The sequence below is a fragment of the Myotis daubentonii genome, chromosome 3 (genome assembly GCF_963259705.1).
Source record: "Myotis daubentonii chromosome 3, mMyoDau2.1, whole genome shotgun sequence".
Lineage (NCBI taxonomy): Eukaryota > Metazoa > Chordata > Mammalia > Chiroptera > Vespertilionidae > Myotis > Myotis daubentonii.
This window is the reverse complement of record NC_081842.1, coordinates 33,316,857-33,332,100: the sequence shown is the minus strand read 5'-3', so window position 1 is coordinate 33,332,100 and position 15,244 is coordinate 33,316,857. Positions and strand designations below refer to the sequence as shown.

Here is a 15,244-nt window from a genome sequence, read left to right as displayed (position 1 = left end):
CTTGGATAGAACCTCCACACCTTTTCCCCTCTTATGCATTCTCATCTGTTCTGAGCAAAATAATAACCTTGGTTAAATTAAATTTTCCTTCCACTCCATTTCTGCAGCAGTGCAGCTGAAAATAAAAATGGGAAAACAAACAGTCATGCTCACTGGTGTCATTTTATATTCATGATCATTAACCTCAAGTGGGTTCTTACTGCTGCCAAGCAATCAGATGATATTACCTTCATGCATTCACCTTCCCGCTTTCCTAGACAACTATTTCATTCTTGCATCTCTCTCATCCATCCTCCAACACCTCCTCCCCCACCCATTCTCAGCTCTTGCCCTTGCTTCCTATATGGCTGAGTAAAGTGAAAGAATTTCCCCAAGCCTGACCCTCTACACCCACCCACCCTCCTGCATCTATGCCCACATGTTCTGCATTGTCTCCTCTACCTGGGGATGAACTAGCCAAGCTCCCACTAAGACCATGCCTTTTGCTTGAGCACTAGATCCAACCCCTCTCAGAATGTTCCAGCATTCTCCATTATCTACCACACTTTCAAGTTCCCCCACTAGGCTGTAATATTCCCAACAGCACACAACCTGCTATTATTTCTCACACATTTAAAAAGAAACTCATTAATAGTGCCCCTCTTCAGGAAAGTAGCAACTTGGAATAGAATCTGGCATGCCTCAGGTTTTCAGGGGAGGTGATACATCATTTCCTTGGCCTTCCTTTGGCTGCTTACATGTAAAAAAAAAATAAAAAGAAACTCTTTGGACCCCACACCCTCTTCTAGCTACCCACCACAGTGGTCTCCTTTTTGTTAAAATAAAACTATTTGAAAAATTTTCTGTACCCACTGTCTCCAAATTATGTTCTCCCATGCTCACTTGAACCAAATAGATTCACCCTCAACATGCCACCAGAATTATTGACAATTGACTCCATGTTGCTAAAGACAATGGCCAAATCTCATCTTACATGTTCCATGAAAATACCTAATACAACTGCTCATTCTTCTTTGGTATATATTTTTATTACTTTTAGAATGTAACCCTCTTCTGGTGTAATTCTACTTACTGTCCACTTATGAGTATCTTTTTTCTCATGACTCTGATCTCTAATTGTTGGAGGGCTTCAAATCTTAAGGACCTTGGATCTCTTTTCTTTTTAGGTATACTTATTTCCTGGGTTATTTCAACTGGCATCCTGACTATTGCTTACCACTCCCAAATATGTATCTCCACCCCCAAATTCCTTATCAGTCTATCCAAGTCCTTTCTTCAGTTATCTGCCTAAATTTCTAATTAGTTTCTCTAATTTAACACATCTAAAATTATGCTCTTAGTCAAAAGTGTTCTGATTCTGATATTTCCTATATCTGTTAATGGCAAATCCGTACTTTTCAGTTGCACAGGACAAAATACATGTACACCTGGTACATACACATAGTCTAGAGACTATATCTCTTAGAGATCCAGATTCAGTTATAGCTTACCACTTCCATGCCACCACTCTGGTCAGTCCAAGTCATCAATATCTCTTGTTACCATAATCTCTTGCCTAGATTATTAAAATAGCTTCCTAAATAGCCTCCTGCCTCTGCCCTTGCCTCCCTTCAGTCTATCTCTGAATAGCAGTCAAAATGATAATATTACAATAAAAATCAGATCCTGTCACTCTTCTTCCCCAAATCCTCCAGTGACTTTCCATCTCATTCAGAGCAAAAGCAAAATCATAACTGTGACCTTTAAGACCCTTCACAATTGAGTCCCTTTCTCTCTTAACTCACCTCCTACTTTCTCCCACTCAATCACTCCGCTCCAGCCACACTGGCCTCCTTGCTGTCCTTCCAGCAACCCAGGCACTATTCTGCTGCATGGGCAAGAGTTTAATCAAAGATGCAAACTCACTAGAATACAGAATTTGTTTTAGGAATTCAACCTTATGCAGTTGAGGTCCCTGGATACAGTTTACAATTGTTTGTTGCTTCTGTTGCTAGTTCTGAAGTCAGCAAGGGCAGAAAGTTAGGAAGAAAAGACAGACATAAAGTGAGGAAGACAAATTATAAAACGGGACCCTTGAGGATGATCTAGAACTGATGGTGAACTGGAACCCCTCATCTCACTCCAGAACTTGAGCTGTTTCCCACTACCTCCACACTCCAGCTTTAATACTATAAGTGACCTGCTCAGAAGTTATGCTCTTTCTTTTTGTTTTTAAATATATCTTTATTGATTTCAGAGAGGAAGGGAGAGGGAGAGAAAGAATCATCAATGACGAGAGAGAATCATTGATTGGCTGCCTCCTGCACACCTCCTACTGGGGATTGAGCTTGCAACTCAGGCGTGTGCCTTCCTGACCAGGAATAGAACCATGACCTCCTGATTCATCGGTTGACACTCAACCACTGAGCCATGCCAGCCAGGCAGTGCTCTTTCTCCTAGAGCCAAACAGGTACCTGGCCCAGGAGTTGGAGAAATTGAAGGAGGACATTCAGCAGGAGCTGGAAAAGCTGTGGCCCTGGTTGTTGGCCCATGTCAACAAAGTTGAGCCAACAGCACTTGATCTTAGACCAACTTCTCAGCATAAAACTAGCTGCTGCTTTATTTCCACCTTAGAAATCTTAGGCAGTTTTCTCTTGTGGCCAACCCTAGCCAAGGAACACAATGGAAGATGTTTGAAATTAGCTTACCCACGCCTGAATTGCTACCATACTTCCCCAGACTCTTTTGCAACTTGCTCTTTCCTCTGCCTGGAATGCCACCTAGCTCTCTCCACCCATTTGTTCTATTTATCTCCACACACAGAGAGAATAATTTTTTTTTCAGAAAAATTATTTTTCTAAAACAGGTGCATAAATCATGGTTGAGTATGTATTTTTAAGAATAAGAATATTGTCTTTCACAGTTATCAACTTCAATAAACTTAACATTGATTCAGCAGTACTATTTACTCTACCACCATATTCTAAGTTTGTCAATTGACCCAATAGAAGTCCTTTATAAAATTTTTCCCCTCCAGGTTCAGATCCAGTCTAAGATCAATAATTAAAGTTAGCTGTTATGTCTCTGTTCTTGTTTACTACTCTGGAACACGTTCTCAGGCTTTCTTCATCTTATATAACATTGACATTTTTGGAAAATTTTTCAATTAGAATATTTCTTATTATGAGTTTGTCTGATATTTTCTTGTGATTACATTGAAGTTGTACATTCCTAACTGGAATACCACACAAGTGACATTGTGTCCTTCCCAGAGGGTCACATTGGTGATGTTAATTTTGACTACACTAAAAGTGTTTTTGATCCATCTATTGTATCAACATCATCTCATGATTTAAAAAAGAACATATATTCTAGCTTTGTCCACAGGATCTAGTCCATCATGCTCCAGGGACAATTAGCACCCCTATTGCCCAAATTTAGTTTTATGAATGCCATTCTTCACTGCAAGATACTAAGGATTCTTGGAGAAATGATTGCTGTATAGAGTAGAGAATTTACAAGGCGAGCTAGCGCCACCTTATTGTGACACAAAGCAAGTAAATTCTCAAAGTCCAAGTGAGTCATGTCAAAAGTTTCTGGATCCAGCTAGAAGGAGATCCCATTGGCCAAAGATAAGACAAGTGGAACATCAAAAAGAAAAAAATAACCATAATTCATTGGTATGCATTGACTATATTAAAAATCCATGAATCCATAATAACACTCCTTACACCATTCAAAGGACAGGACATGCTGGGCTCTTTTACTCCAATGTGCTTTTTTGTGCACCTTGTCTGAACAATTAGCATGTTTGCTTCGTCTCACAGAAATCAAAGCTCAAATGACATTTCCTCTAAGAAGCCTTCCCTAAAACGTCTATGTAGTTCATTGTTTCTCCTTATTTCAACAGCACTTATTGTGCATGCCTCATACTGTACTGGAATTGCTTGTTTAACTGTATTTTTCCCTCTGGACTGTAAGTTTATAAATAGAGGACCGGTCTGGGTTTTATTTATTTTGTTATTCCAACTACATAGCACGCTCTTATAGACAGTTTTATATACTGTATACTATTGAGTTGTGAATGAATAAATTTCAATAGTATCCCATTTCTTCTTCATCACACAATACAAATTTGTCTATATTTTATTTTTTAAATATATTTTTATTGATTTCAGGGAGGAAGGGAAAGAGAGATAGAAACATCAATGATGAGAATCATTGAATGGCTGCCTTCTGCACACCACACTCAGGATTGAGCACGCAACCCAGGCATGTGCCCTGACTGTGACCTCCTGGTTCATAGGTCACTGCTCAACTACTAAGCCATGATGGCTGGGCCAGATTTGTCTATATTTTAGAAAATTATTGAATGCACTTAAATAGCTGGCTATTTTAGCAACATCACATTTTTAATCACAATATATTTTTAAAATAGTTTTCCCGTATCTATCAGCAATTGTTTCGGCTGTGAGTAGACTACAAGTTTACCCCAGCATATTTTTCTTACTCTTAAACAAAAGCTTTCTACAGTAATTTTCTTTATCTCAGTCCTTACAGATCTGTCTGCACATATACATCTATTGCTAAAGTGGGGTGGGAAATGTTGAAATCAAAGTATTGATTTTTAAAACTTGTTAGTAACTGGTGGCTTGACATAGTTGTAATCTTTTTTTAAATAGTAGTTTGAAATAATTTTCCCTTAAAGTCAATTTGGTCCAGCATCTGTAATTCACCAGGGCTATGTATCATGTTCTCCAGTACGATGCTTGTATCAAACCTCTCTCCTGCAACCCAGCCATCCTGGCTCAGTGGTTGAGTGTCCATCTAGGAACCAGGAGGTCACAGTTAGATTCTGGGTCAAGGCACATACCCGGGTTGTGGGCTCAATCGCCAGTAGGGAAGTGCAGGAGGCAGCCGATTAATGATTCTCTCATCATTGATGTTTCTCTCCCTCCCTCTTCCTCTCACAGAATCAATAAACACACACACACACACACACACACACACACACACACACACCCCACAAAAACAAAAGCAAAAACTCCCATTTGCAGTGTCGCAGTAGGTGTTTAATCTTCCATGTACGTGTGCATACTTCCAGCCTTAGGACTTTGTGGATTTTTAAGCATTAACAATTTAGGTGGTAGAGATTATGGAAACCATCTGTCAAAGGCATGTGTAATGCCACCGTTTACACACAGTGAGTGGACTCCCATTAGGCGGGGACAGGTGAGTGTGGATCAATGAAGTCAGCGAAGCCGCTTTACGCATAGGTCTGTGCTTGGGAGGAACCCAGGGGCTTCTTCCTAGAGCAGAACTCAGGGGCTGAAGCGCAAAAGAAGAGAACTGCGGAACCCCGGCTCCGTAGAGCTGTGCCGCGTGGTAGCCGGTCGCTGGCCGCGGTGCTGAACACTCTCCCGGGGTGCCCCCAGGTTGGCCGGCTGAAAGAGCCGCGGTGGGTTGGTGAGTTCGCCCGCAGCCTCCAGCCACAAGTCTTCAAAGGTTGACTCCTGGTTCTGGGCATGGGGGCCACAGCCTGCATTCAGGGGAGTCACCTCGCGAGTGTAGGGGGGCCTCCGACCCATTCCCACAGGGCGCAGCTCCTGCCCCTCAACAGCAACCCTAATAATAGCAACTCAGCTTATATTTATCCTCACAACATCCTAAAAACTTAAAAAGGCTGATAATTTTGCCCAGTTGAGCACAGCTACCCAATGACTGATCTCCCTCAATCAAGCCTCAAAAAATGTTTACTGCTACCCTCGACGTGTCAGCGGTCCAGCCTCCGCTCCTCCCCATTCGCTGGCTTCACCTTCCTCCCACCGGCTCCTTTCCTTTTGCCCCTCCTTCTCTCCCGAGGTTTGCATCAGACAAAAGTAATCTACACAGCCTTTCCCCTACAACCGCCGAGTTGGAGGACTGTACCACGGACTGGGATTCAGAACAGTTAGGCACACATCTTGTCCCTTCGCGCTCAATCCAAGTCTAGTCTCAGAGTGCCCAACTCGCTGTGTGACCTTGAACCAGTGGCCACGCGTTTCTGAGCCTGTTTCGCCCCTGGGACTACGTGATGCTCTTTCCAGGTGCGCACCGGTCCCTTCTCCGGTCGGAACACTAACACTAGGTGCCGCTTTTTTTACTCCCTACCCCCATCTTCCAAGTTCAGTTGGGCACGCTCGCTTCTCCCCACCGGGTCCATAGCCAATTCTACCCCTTGGTGACGGAGGACTCGGGTCTCGGCTACTGTAGGCATTGTCCCCGCCGCCCCCACCGTCCCCGCCCCTACCCCGGTGTGACCAGCCCTCCGCGCCACGTTAGCCAGGCAGCGCCCAATGCTGGGGAGGTTGCCCCTCGAGCTCCCGTTTCGCAGCGCCGGGTCTCCGAAGTCCCCACATCCGGACGCTTGGGGAAGTGCGAGATGCAGCTGGAGCGAGAACGCGAAGGCCAGGCTGGGCTGAGGGGGCTGCCCCGGTGACAGGTACGTGTGTGGAGGTAGGTCGGCCAGATACTGGGCTGGGAGAGAGACTGTGGGGCAGAGGGTGGAGGAAAGGGGAGACTCCAGAAAGAGCGGTGGGTCACTGTTCTCACCACGTGTGCGTGTGTGTGTGTGTGTGTGTGTGTGTGTCCCAGCCTCCCTTTCCCCACTCCTCCCCGCCCGAGCTCTCAATGTCACCTTCTCCCTCGGCTCCTGCTTCTCACTGTCCTCTCTGTCCTCCCCCAGCTGCCTCCCTGCGCGCCCGCTCCGCCCGCGCCCTCTCTCGCGCCTACGGCGACCTCCTCCTGGACCAGCGGGTCCATCTCAGCGCCGCCTTCCCCCGGAGCCAGGCGAGCGGAGCCGGCAGCATGTGGAACGCGACGCGGACGGAGGAGCCGGGCCCCAACCTCACGATGCCGGACCTGGGCTGGGACGCGCCCCCCGACAACGACTCGCTGGCGGACGAGCTGCTGCCGCTCTTCCCCGCACCGCTGCTGGCGGGCGTCACGGCCACCTGCGTGGCGCTCTTCGTGGTGGGCATCGCGGGCAACCTGCTCACCATGCTGGTGGTGTCGCGCTTCCGCGAGCTGCGCACCACCACCAACCTCTACCTGTCCAGCATGGCCTTCTCCGACCTGCTCATCTTCCTCTGCATGCCCCTCGACCTCGTGCGCCTCTGGCAGTACCGGCCCTGGAACTTTGGCGACCTGCTCTGCAAACTCTTCCAGTTCGTCAGCGAGAGCTGCACCTACGCCACGGTGCTCACTATCACGGCGCTGAGCGTCGAGCGCTACTTCGCCATCTGCTTCCCGCTGCGGGCCAAGGTGGTGGTGACCAAAGGCCGCGTGAAGCTGGTCATCCTGGTCATCTGGGCCGTGGCCTTCTGCAGCGCCGGGCCCATCTTCGTGCTGGTGGGCGTGGAGCACGAGAACGGCACCGACCCGCGGGACACCAACGAGTGCCGCGCCACCGAGTTCGCCGTGAGCTCGGGGCTGCTCACCGTCATGGTGTGGGTGTCCAGCGTCTTCTTCTTCCTGCCCGTCTTCTGCCTCACCGTGCTCTACAGCCTCATCGGCAGGAAGCTGTGGCGCCGGCGGCGCGGCGAGGCCGTGGCCACCTCGCTCCGGGACCAGAACCACAAGCAAACAGTGAAGATGCTGGGTGGGTCTCAGCGCACCCTCCACCCTCCCCCGGCCCCTCCTCTCCCGAGCTTTCTCCCTTCTCCCGAGTCTCTACCTCTCTCTCCTGTTTCTCTACATCTCTCTCTTTTTCTCTCTCTACCTCTCTCTCTTGTCTCTCTACCTCTCTCCTGATTCTCTCCGTCTCTGTCTCCCTGGGAGTCTCTCAGTTATTCTTTCTCTCCTGTTTCTGCTTTGAGCTCTCCCGTTGGGCTCCTACATTTTCTGTCGTGTGTGCATGTCCCTGTCTCTCTCTAGGATTTTAAAAAAAACTTTTTGCTCTTGTTTTTATATATCCGTTTCTCCACCCCTACCTCCTTCTCTCTCTCTCTCTCTCTCTCTCTCTCTCTCTCTCTCTCTCTCTCTCCTGTCTTCCCCCATCTCCCCCCCAACTTTGCCACAGTCTTGACTCTTTTTAGGTCTCCATCTCTTTGTGTCTCTTTCTTCTCCGCTTTCCTTTCTCTCTTTCATGGAAACATGCAGTGCCCATGTATTTCCCTAAAATGAGTTTTATATCAGCCCAGACACTTTGCTTCAAAACTGAGATGTTTTATAAAAATCTATTGTGGTCTGTGGATGTTAAAGGCGAGGTTAAACTTCCTGCCTCAAGAATTTGTGGATATCTAAGTTACACTAAGGAAAGCAGGCAGTAAATCTAGGAAGTATTCAGTGGTAGATTTAACCAAAGATCTGGTCAATTCGGATGATTCTGTCAGAGATGATTCATTTTTCTTTCAATGTTGTGATTTGCTTTATGCCCAGCATTTTTTCCAATCAAATAATCGAATCAATTCTGTTTACCCTGCTGCTGTTTGTACAGCGTTGTGAGGAAGTCAGTGACAAATCAATGCTGGTGTCTCCATTTCTTTCCATGATTACCTGTCTTTCCAGGTAGAACAGCCTACCATAATCAAGGATAACCTAGGATGGGCCGGCTTCCAGGATTAGAAAGAGAGACTTTTTGGAAGCCGACAGCTGCCTTCTGCAAATGGTCTCTAATTTTTAAGCCATTAACTATATAATTTTGTTTTTAATTTATTCACATCATTCCCCAAATGGTCCTTCAGGGAATGTTTGTAGTTAGTGTCCCAACTAGAGTCTGCCGAGTATGTACTGTCTGAATTCAACTCTTTAAGTATATGTATTTGGTACAAGAGAAGTAATACAAAATGTCTTCACATCCAAGCAAAATATTAATTCTACTTACTTTTCTAGAACTAGAGTCTGCACCCTTTATTATTTGGACATTACAGTTAATACGGAGTTTACATTTCTGTGTATGCAAAAGAGAGCTATTCTTGCATGGAAAATAATACAATAATTAGTAAATAACCATACAAGAATAAACTGTTTCACGTACTCACAACTATAACCTAATTTTCCCCACTCCTGTATTTGCATATTTAATACGCTTATAAGCCATTCCAAGATGATTTGTATTTGTAATTTTACAATTCTTGGAATCCTGTATATTAAAGTGATTGTTTATTCAAAGAATGCCCCAAATTGTCATTGTCTAGACCAGTGATTCTCACAATATGACTAGTAGATTGTAAACTTACTAGTGCCCTCCAGGGGCCTCTCATATTCACGTGGCTACTGTGGCAATCAGTTGCTACTACGCAAAGTAGTTTTGAGAATAACTTTAATCATTTTCTCAGATTTTATTTTTAAGCCATTAATTATCCTCATTAGTGAACCAACACCACTGTTAATTTTCTTTTGACTTGACAATTTGAAGAGCATCACTAAAGTACTACAAGGGCTAACATATCTTGTTAATTTTCCTCTGATTTCAGAATTTTAAAAACAATCTAGAAATGCAGAGGTCTTGAAAAAATGGGCAAAATGAAGACCTGGTTGGCTGATCATTATTGTTAGTTGGTTTTATGGGCTTTTGTACCACACTTATGTCTATTGTAGGCGACAAAGAATCATCCATCTCAGTGGTTCCCAATCTGGGCTGCATAGTCTGTCTTCTGTGAAACTTTAAAAAGAACAGAAAAAAACACAGGTGTCTTGGTCTCCTGACTAGAGATTTTAATTTAATGAGTCTATATCACATCAGAGAAATCCATTCCTCAGGGAACCCTGACAGACAGTTATTGTTGAGTTCAACACCTTTACTCACATGTGTTTACTTGTGTCAGACACATGTAAAATGGTGGATTACTGTGAATAAATGATCTAGTCAGTTGAGTCAATATATTCATCCAACCACAAAATCGTTCAAAAAGTTGTTATATAGAAAAGACTGGGAAGCTCAGTAAAAAGGGTTGAACTGTTGATCCAGACAGACTCAATCCTGGTGAAAATGTAGCAATGAGAAAGGGAAGAACATAATGGTTCTCTGAAGTCACTGGTCACACCATATATAATCAAAACAAAACTGTCTTCCAAGTGAAACGTGATGTTCTGTGACGTTTCTGGAACTGATGCTCACTCTCCCATTGTTCTTTTAGCTGTCGTGGTGTTCGCTTTCATCCTCTGCTGGCTGCCCTTCCACGTAGGACGATACTTGTTTTCCAAGTCTTTCGAGCCTGGCTCCCTGGAGATTGCTCAGATCAGCCAATACTGCAACCTCGTGTCCTTTGTCCTCTTCTACCTCAGCGCCGCCATCAATCCCATTCTGTACAACATCATGTCCAAGAAGTACCGGGTGGCAGTGTTCAAACTTTTGGGATTTGAACCTTTCTCCCAGAGGAAGCTCTCCACCCTGAAGGATGAAAGCTCTCGGGCCTGGACTGAATCTAGTATTCATACAAGACCAAACACATCGCTGAGCAGAGTCATTGCTTACTACTCTGCACTGGAAACCATAGCACAGCAGAACTTGGGAGGGAGTTGAAGGTTAACTTTGGAATTGGGGAGAGATAGGTCCGGAAACAGTTGGGAGGGAAGAAAAGATAGAGTTTGTAGTGTGTGAGAGGTTTAATTCGATTGCACGCTCATCCGTGCTCTCATACAGGATTTCTGCATATTCACTACCTGTGATTTTGCATTTTGCCGTTGGTGCTAGCAAGGGCTTTGCAATTTGGAGAAAGGAGAAGGTGCAGAGAGGGCAATTAGGGTAATTCTTGCTGGATAAATACTAAATCTGATTTACTTTTTCATAATGATAAAAATTTGATTAAAAGAATGAAATTAAACATTTAAAACGTGAATTTTTAAAACTAGTAATTTTCATATCGCTCCAGATCAGTGCTGTCCAAGAGAAATATACTGCAAGATACGAAAGCAATCAATATAAAAATTATTAAGAATAATTTTTTAATGCAAAGTCTTTGAAATCTGGTGTTTTACATTTACAGTGCACTTTAATTTGGACATTAAGTTTTTACCAGTAATACTTGCTATATTTAGATTTCATAAAATTTGCAGATGAGAAAATAGATTTATAAACCTAAGTTGTTCAAATACATGTAAAATTTTTCCAATAACTGAAACTATTACAAGTTTTACAATGAAAATGAATTGAAATTAAAAATTCAAGTATTCAGTGACAAATGTGGCTATTAGTTACTATATTGGCTAGTTCAGCTCTACAGTATATGTAAAATTGTTGTTAACCTTACAAAATGTTAAACAATACTCATTTCCTGAGGTGTTTTTATTGCAAAATAAGCATTGCAGAGTTTTAGCATGATGAATTCCCTAAATAACACCTGAATGCTCTATTCATGCTTGGAAGGAAGTGGATATGAAATATAAGATGCAAAAAAAGTAATATAATATGCACATTAAAGCTAGGTGAATTATATGTGATAATATTCAGGAAATGAAACTTTATAAAATTATAGAAAATCACAAACTGCCTTATTTGGTTTAACAAAAATACTAAGTCAACCATAAGGCTTTGATTTGTGAATAAAGGAATAATTTATAACAGATTCTGGGAAGCTTACAGGAACCTAATGACCATAGAAAATTTTCAAATGGTGAAAAATTCAGAATCCCTTAAATGCTATTGCTTAGTGATATCCAGGTTAGTTACTTCATTCCTTAAGCTTACAGCTATTCATTTCAAAATGCCTGTGCCACGTTCTGTCTTCAAATTAGTCTCACTGTTTACATCCCACTGCTTATCGGATAGATGTGTGGACTTCCAGTCTCCTTCTCAATCATAATGATGAATGATTGCATACCTTCAACTGAATATTGTACATTTTAGTTATAAATGTATAGTCAACTCTTTGCATATTAAATATATTATTCCAAAAATGATTTCTTCATAGTCCTGTGCAGTACTAAGTCATATCAGCAATTCCTACATGAAATTATTGGTTCAACTATGAAACTGATTGAACCATTTAGGGAAATTACTGCCATGATTGATTCCCTCCCCCCCTCCCCCCCCAAAAAAAGTAAAGATTATTATGCTGAAGTAATTGATTGCTTTATTTATTTTTTAAATATATTTTTTATTGATTTTAGAATGAGGGGAAGGGAGAGAGATTGAGAGATAGAAATATCTATCAGCTGCCTCCTGCACGCCCCCTACTGGAAATCGAGCCAGAAACCCGGGCATATGCCCTGACGGGGAATCAAATTGGTGATCTCTTGGTTCATGGGTCGACACTCAACCACTGAGCCACCCTGGCTGGGCTAATTGATTGACTTTATTTTAGAACATGAAAACATAATCATAATTAGAATGACTTCTCTAGAGAAATATTTCCAAAATCTATTCTGACACTAAAAATGCTCAATTTACTCTAAATGCAAAACTTTAGCAAATTAATTATTCAGTTCTTGGGAGTGCATCAATATTTTTTAATATATTTTATTGATTTTTTACAGAGAGGAAGGGAGAGGGATAGAGAGTTAGAAACATTGATGAGAGAGAAACATTGATCAGCTGCCTACTGCACACCCCTTTCTGGGGATGTGCCCGCAACCAAGGTACATGCCCTTGACCGGAATCGAACCTGGGACCCTTCAGTCTGCAGGCCGACGTTCTATCCACTGAGCCAAACTGGTTAGGGCTGCATCAATATTTTTTAAAAATACATTGTTTATTCAAACCCGTAGGACACTAATTAGGACATTCAGCATTATTCTCCTAAATAGGGCCTACTAAATTCCAAAGAGGTAAGTCAGCCTCCTGAAACCCTAAAGCTTTTGTCTACAAATACTTTCTACTTGAGAGAAAATAAGCAAAAAAGGCTTGACTTCTATCACACAGTTGATTACCTTGGAGAAAAAAAAATACCTGCTTGTTAATCAGTTGCTTGCCTATTCAATGGTCCCCCTTTTCTTGTGGGTTCACAGGGAATAGCTTACATAGCAAGGACCACTGTTGTCCTTCACTGATGCTCATCTGGGACTCAGAGGATATGTTTAGGGAAAGGGATTTTTAATTTGTGCTTTCATATCATTGCATTTTTATTGTTTGTAACGTCTTTGTGTCATCATACCCCATAAATTGCTTAAGACTCAGGGAAAAGAGGAATTTACATGGAGGAAAACTGTTTCTGAAAGTCCATCATTTCACAGACATTTAGTATGTGCATGGTATGTTTTAAGCTTTGCGATTAAAACACCAAGGATTTTATCCTTAATGAGCTATCCACTTGTGAGTTATGTTGCAGGAGATAACTGATAAATATATTGAGTTTGGAAGTAAACATCTCCAGTTGACACTGAATCAAATTGTTCTCCAGTATTTCAAGGGGCTGTTCCTATTCCTGGTTGTTCCTATTTGGCTCAAAATAAATTTAAAATGGGCTCTTCCTACACAAACCAGTCAAATATATAGATGCAGCTAATGTGTCTGTTAGTGGTAATTACGCTCACAGCATTCTTCATTAACGTATAGAAAGTCAAGGCCTGGTTTCATTTTTAATCTGTGTTTCCATTTTCTTGATCACCACACCTTACACCATGTCACAAAATCAAGGCTTGTATCATTTATAGGAAGAGACTATTATATGAGTAAAAACATTTTAGTAATTGCTTTAAGGAAGACATTCATTGCCATGAATTAGTTAAAACTGGCAGTTTTGTGGCATGGGATTTAGAACTGGAAACCATTTCTTTACAATCCTTTTTTTTTTTTAATTGCAGTCAAACTTCTTGTGATGAGATTTGACTTGAAATTCAAGCTTTTGTTAAGAACTGGAAATCATTAAAAACAATTTAAAATTATTAGTTTAACAGTGACAATTTCTTCATTTAATTTTTTTAATCCTCACCTGAGCATATTTTTCCCATTGATTTTTAGAGACAGTGGAAGGAAGGGAGAAAGGGAGAGAGAAAGAGAGAGAGACATCAATTAGTTGTCTCTGTACCTGCCCCACCAGGAAGGGATCAACCCAGGTACATGCCCTTGACCAGGAATCAAACCCCAGACCCTTCGGTATGCAGGCCAAAGCTCTACCCACTGAGTAACACAGTCCAGGGCTAAACATTGACAATTTTAACTATATAATTTTGTTTTTAATTTATTCACATACTAAATTTAACATTACAAAAACACACCATTAGACTTTTTGCAATACCGGTGGCCTTTTACAAGACTAGTGAAAATACTTTCTCGCCTTTTAAAAAACAGCATGCACATCTTTGAAATGTGCCACACATATTTACATATATCAAAATTTCTTGTCACACTATCTGTGTGAATAGACTAGAGCTTTCTTCCATTAAAAATACCATATCTAGCATAAGTAATGTCATTAAAAGCTAAAGATAATGTCATTTATGGTTCATTATCTAATGATCCTCCTATGATTTCTTTGCAATTAAAATTGTAATACTAGCCAGGATACATACAACTCTAACTTAGCCAGGTGAATAGTGACTGGTGTTAATTCAGTGACTTGATAACACAATTTTTTTTTTTAATCCAGAGAATGAACTGCAAGTCAAAATCAGCAGAAAGCAATGTGCTGGTGGCAAACATTAACTGCTTTAAGCGCACGTTTCTTAATTATTCACAGTATGTAAACTCAGTCATATTAATTCTTGGCAATATTCTCAGTTTGAAGCAGGTGAGGGAGAGAGTTTGGATAAGGCTTGCTTTATGTTTTTCCTTTTGAATGCAAATTCTTGCATGGTGTTGGAGGCTAGCCATTTTTTTAAGTGTCATGCTGATGTTCCTCTCAATTGCCTGGATATTTGCTGGAATTCCAGGGAGCATTTTATGCTGTGACACAATGTATCCTTTGCTCAAGGGACTGTCAACTACTCTCAAAACTAGCAAACCATTAAAGACCTCAGAAAGCATGCCTCATGTCAGTTCTCCAAAATGTTTACAAATGTCAATTCCAGAAGAACTCCTCTTCCCTACTCCCATCCAGCCCCAGAGAAAGTATTGGGAAGAATAGTTTGGAAGATTTTTTTGTGTGATTTTAACACATCAGATCCAAACATTTCTCTAGCTCAAACAACAAAACCATTTATATTTTTCACTTTTAGCACTACAGGTTTAGTGTACTAGAGAGCATTTGCTCATATAAATATATTCAAACCTCACAGTCTCCTTTGTCACTGGTACCCCCTGTATTCCATGTCTGTATATCATGTACTGCTTGGTCAATTTGTGCTGTTCAATGTGTAAATGTCACTAATGATATTTTGACTTGTGATTCTTTTTTAGGGTCTTGAT

General features: G+C 41.9%; 1 protein-coding gene and 1 non-coding gene across 3 annotated transcripts; both read left to right on the top strand.

Annotated features, from left to right (window-relative positions):
* Positions 1-626: 626 nt before the first annotated feature.
* Positions 627-741, top strand: LOC132232154 (small nucleolar RNA SNORA67). The gene has a single exon (XR_009452297.1). It is a non-coding gene; the product is annotated as a small nucleolar RNA SNORA67 (small nucleolar RNA).
* Positions 742-4,250: 3,509 nt separating this feature from the next.
* Positions 4,251-11,948, top strand: GHSR (growth hormone secretagogue receptor). 2 transcript variants are annotated; one of them, XM_059687049.1, is made up of 3 exons: positions 4,251-6,460; positions 6,704-7,618; positions 10,098-11,948. In XM_059687049.1, exons 2-3 carry the CDS (start codon positions 6,826-6,828, stop codon positions 10,481-10,483), a joined length of 1,179 nt encoding a protein of 392 aa, XP_059543032.1. In that variant the 5' UTR covers positions 4,251-6,460; positions 6,704-6,825; the 3' UTR covers positions 10,484-11,948. The 2 variants fall into 2 exon arrangements, with proteins under 2 accessions (XP_059543032.1, XP_059543031.1); XM_059687048.1 differs by lacking the exon at positions 4,251-6,460 and having other exon boundaries at positions 6,478-7,618.
* Positions 11,949-15,244: the final 3,296 nt, after the last annotated feature.

Bases quoted from the DNA above. Each gene is read 5' to 3' on its own strand.
- GHSR (XM_059687048.1), top strand. From the start codon at position 6,649: ATGTCACCTTCTCCCTCGGCTCCTGCTTCTCACTGTCCTCTCTGTCCT. The intron at 7,619-10,097 runs GTGGGTCTCAGC...TTGTTCTTTTAG, and splicing joins GCAAACAGTGAAGATGCTGG to CTGTCGTGGTGTTCGCTTTC.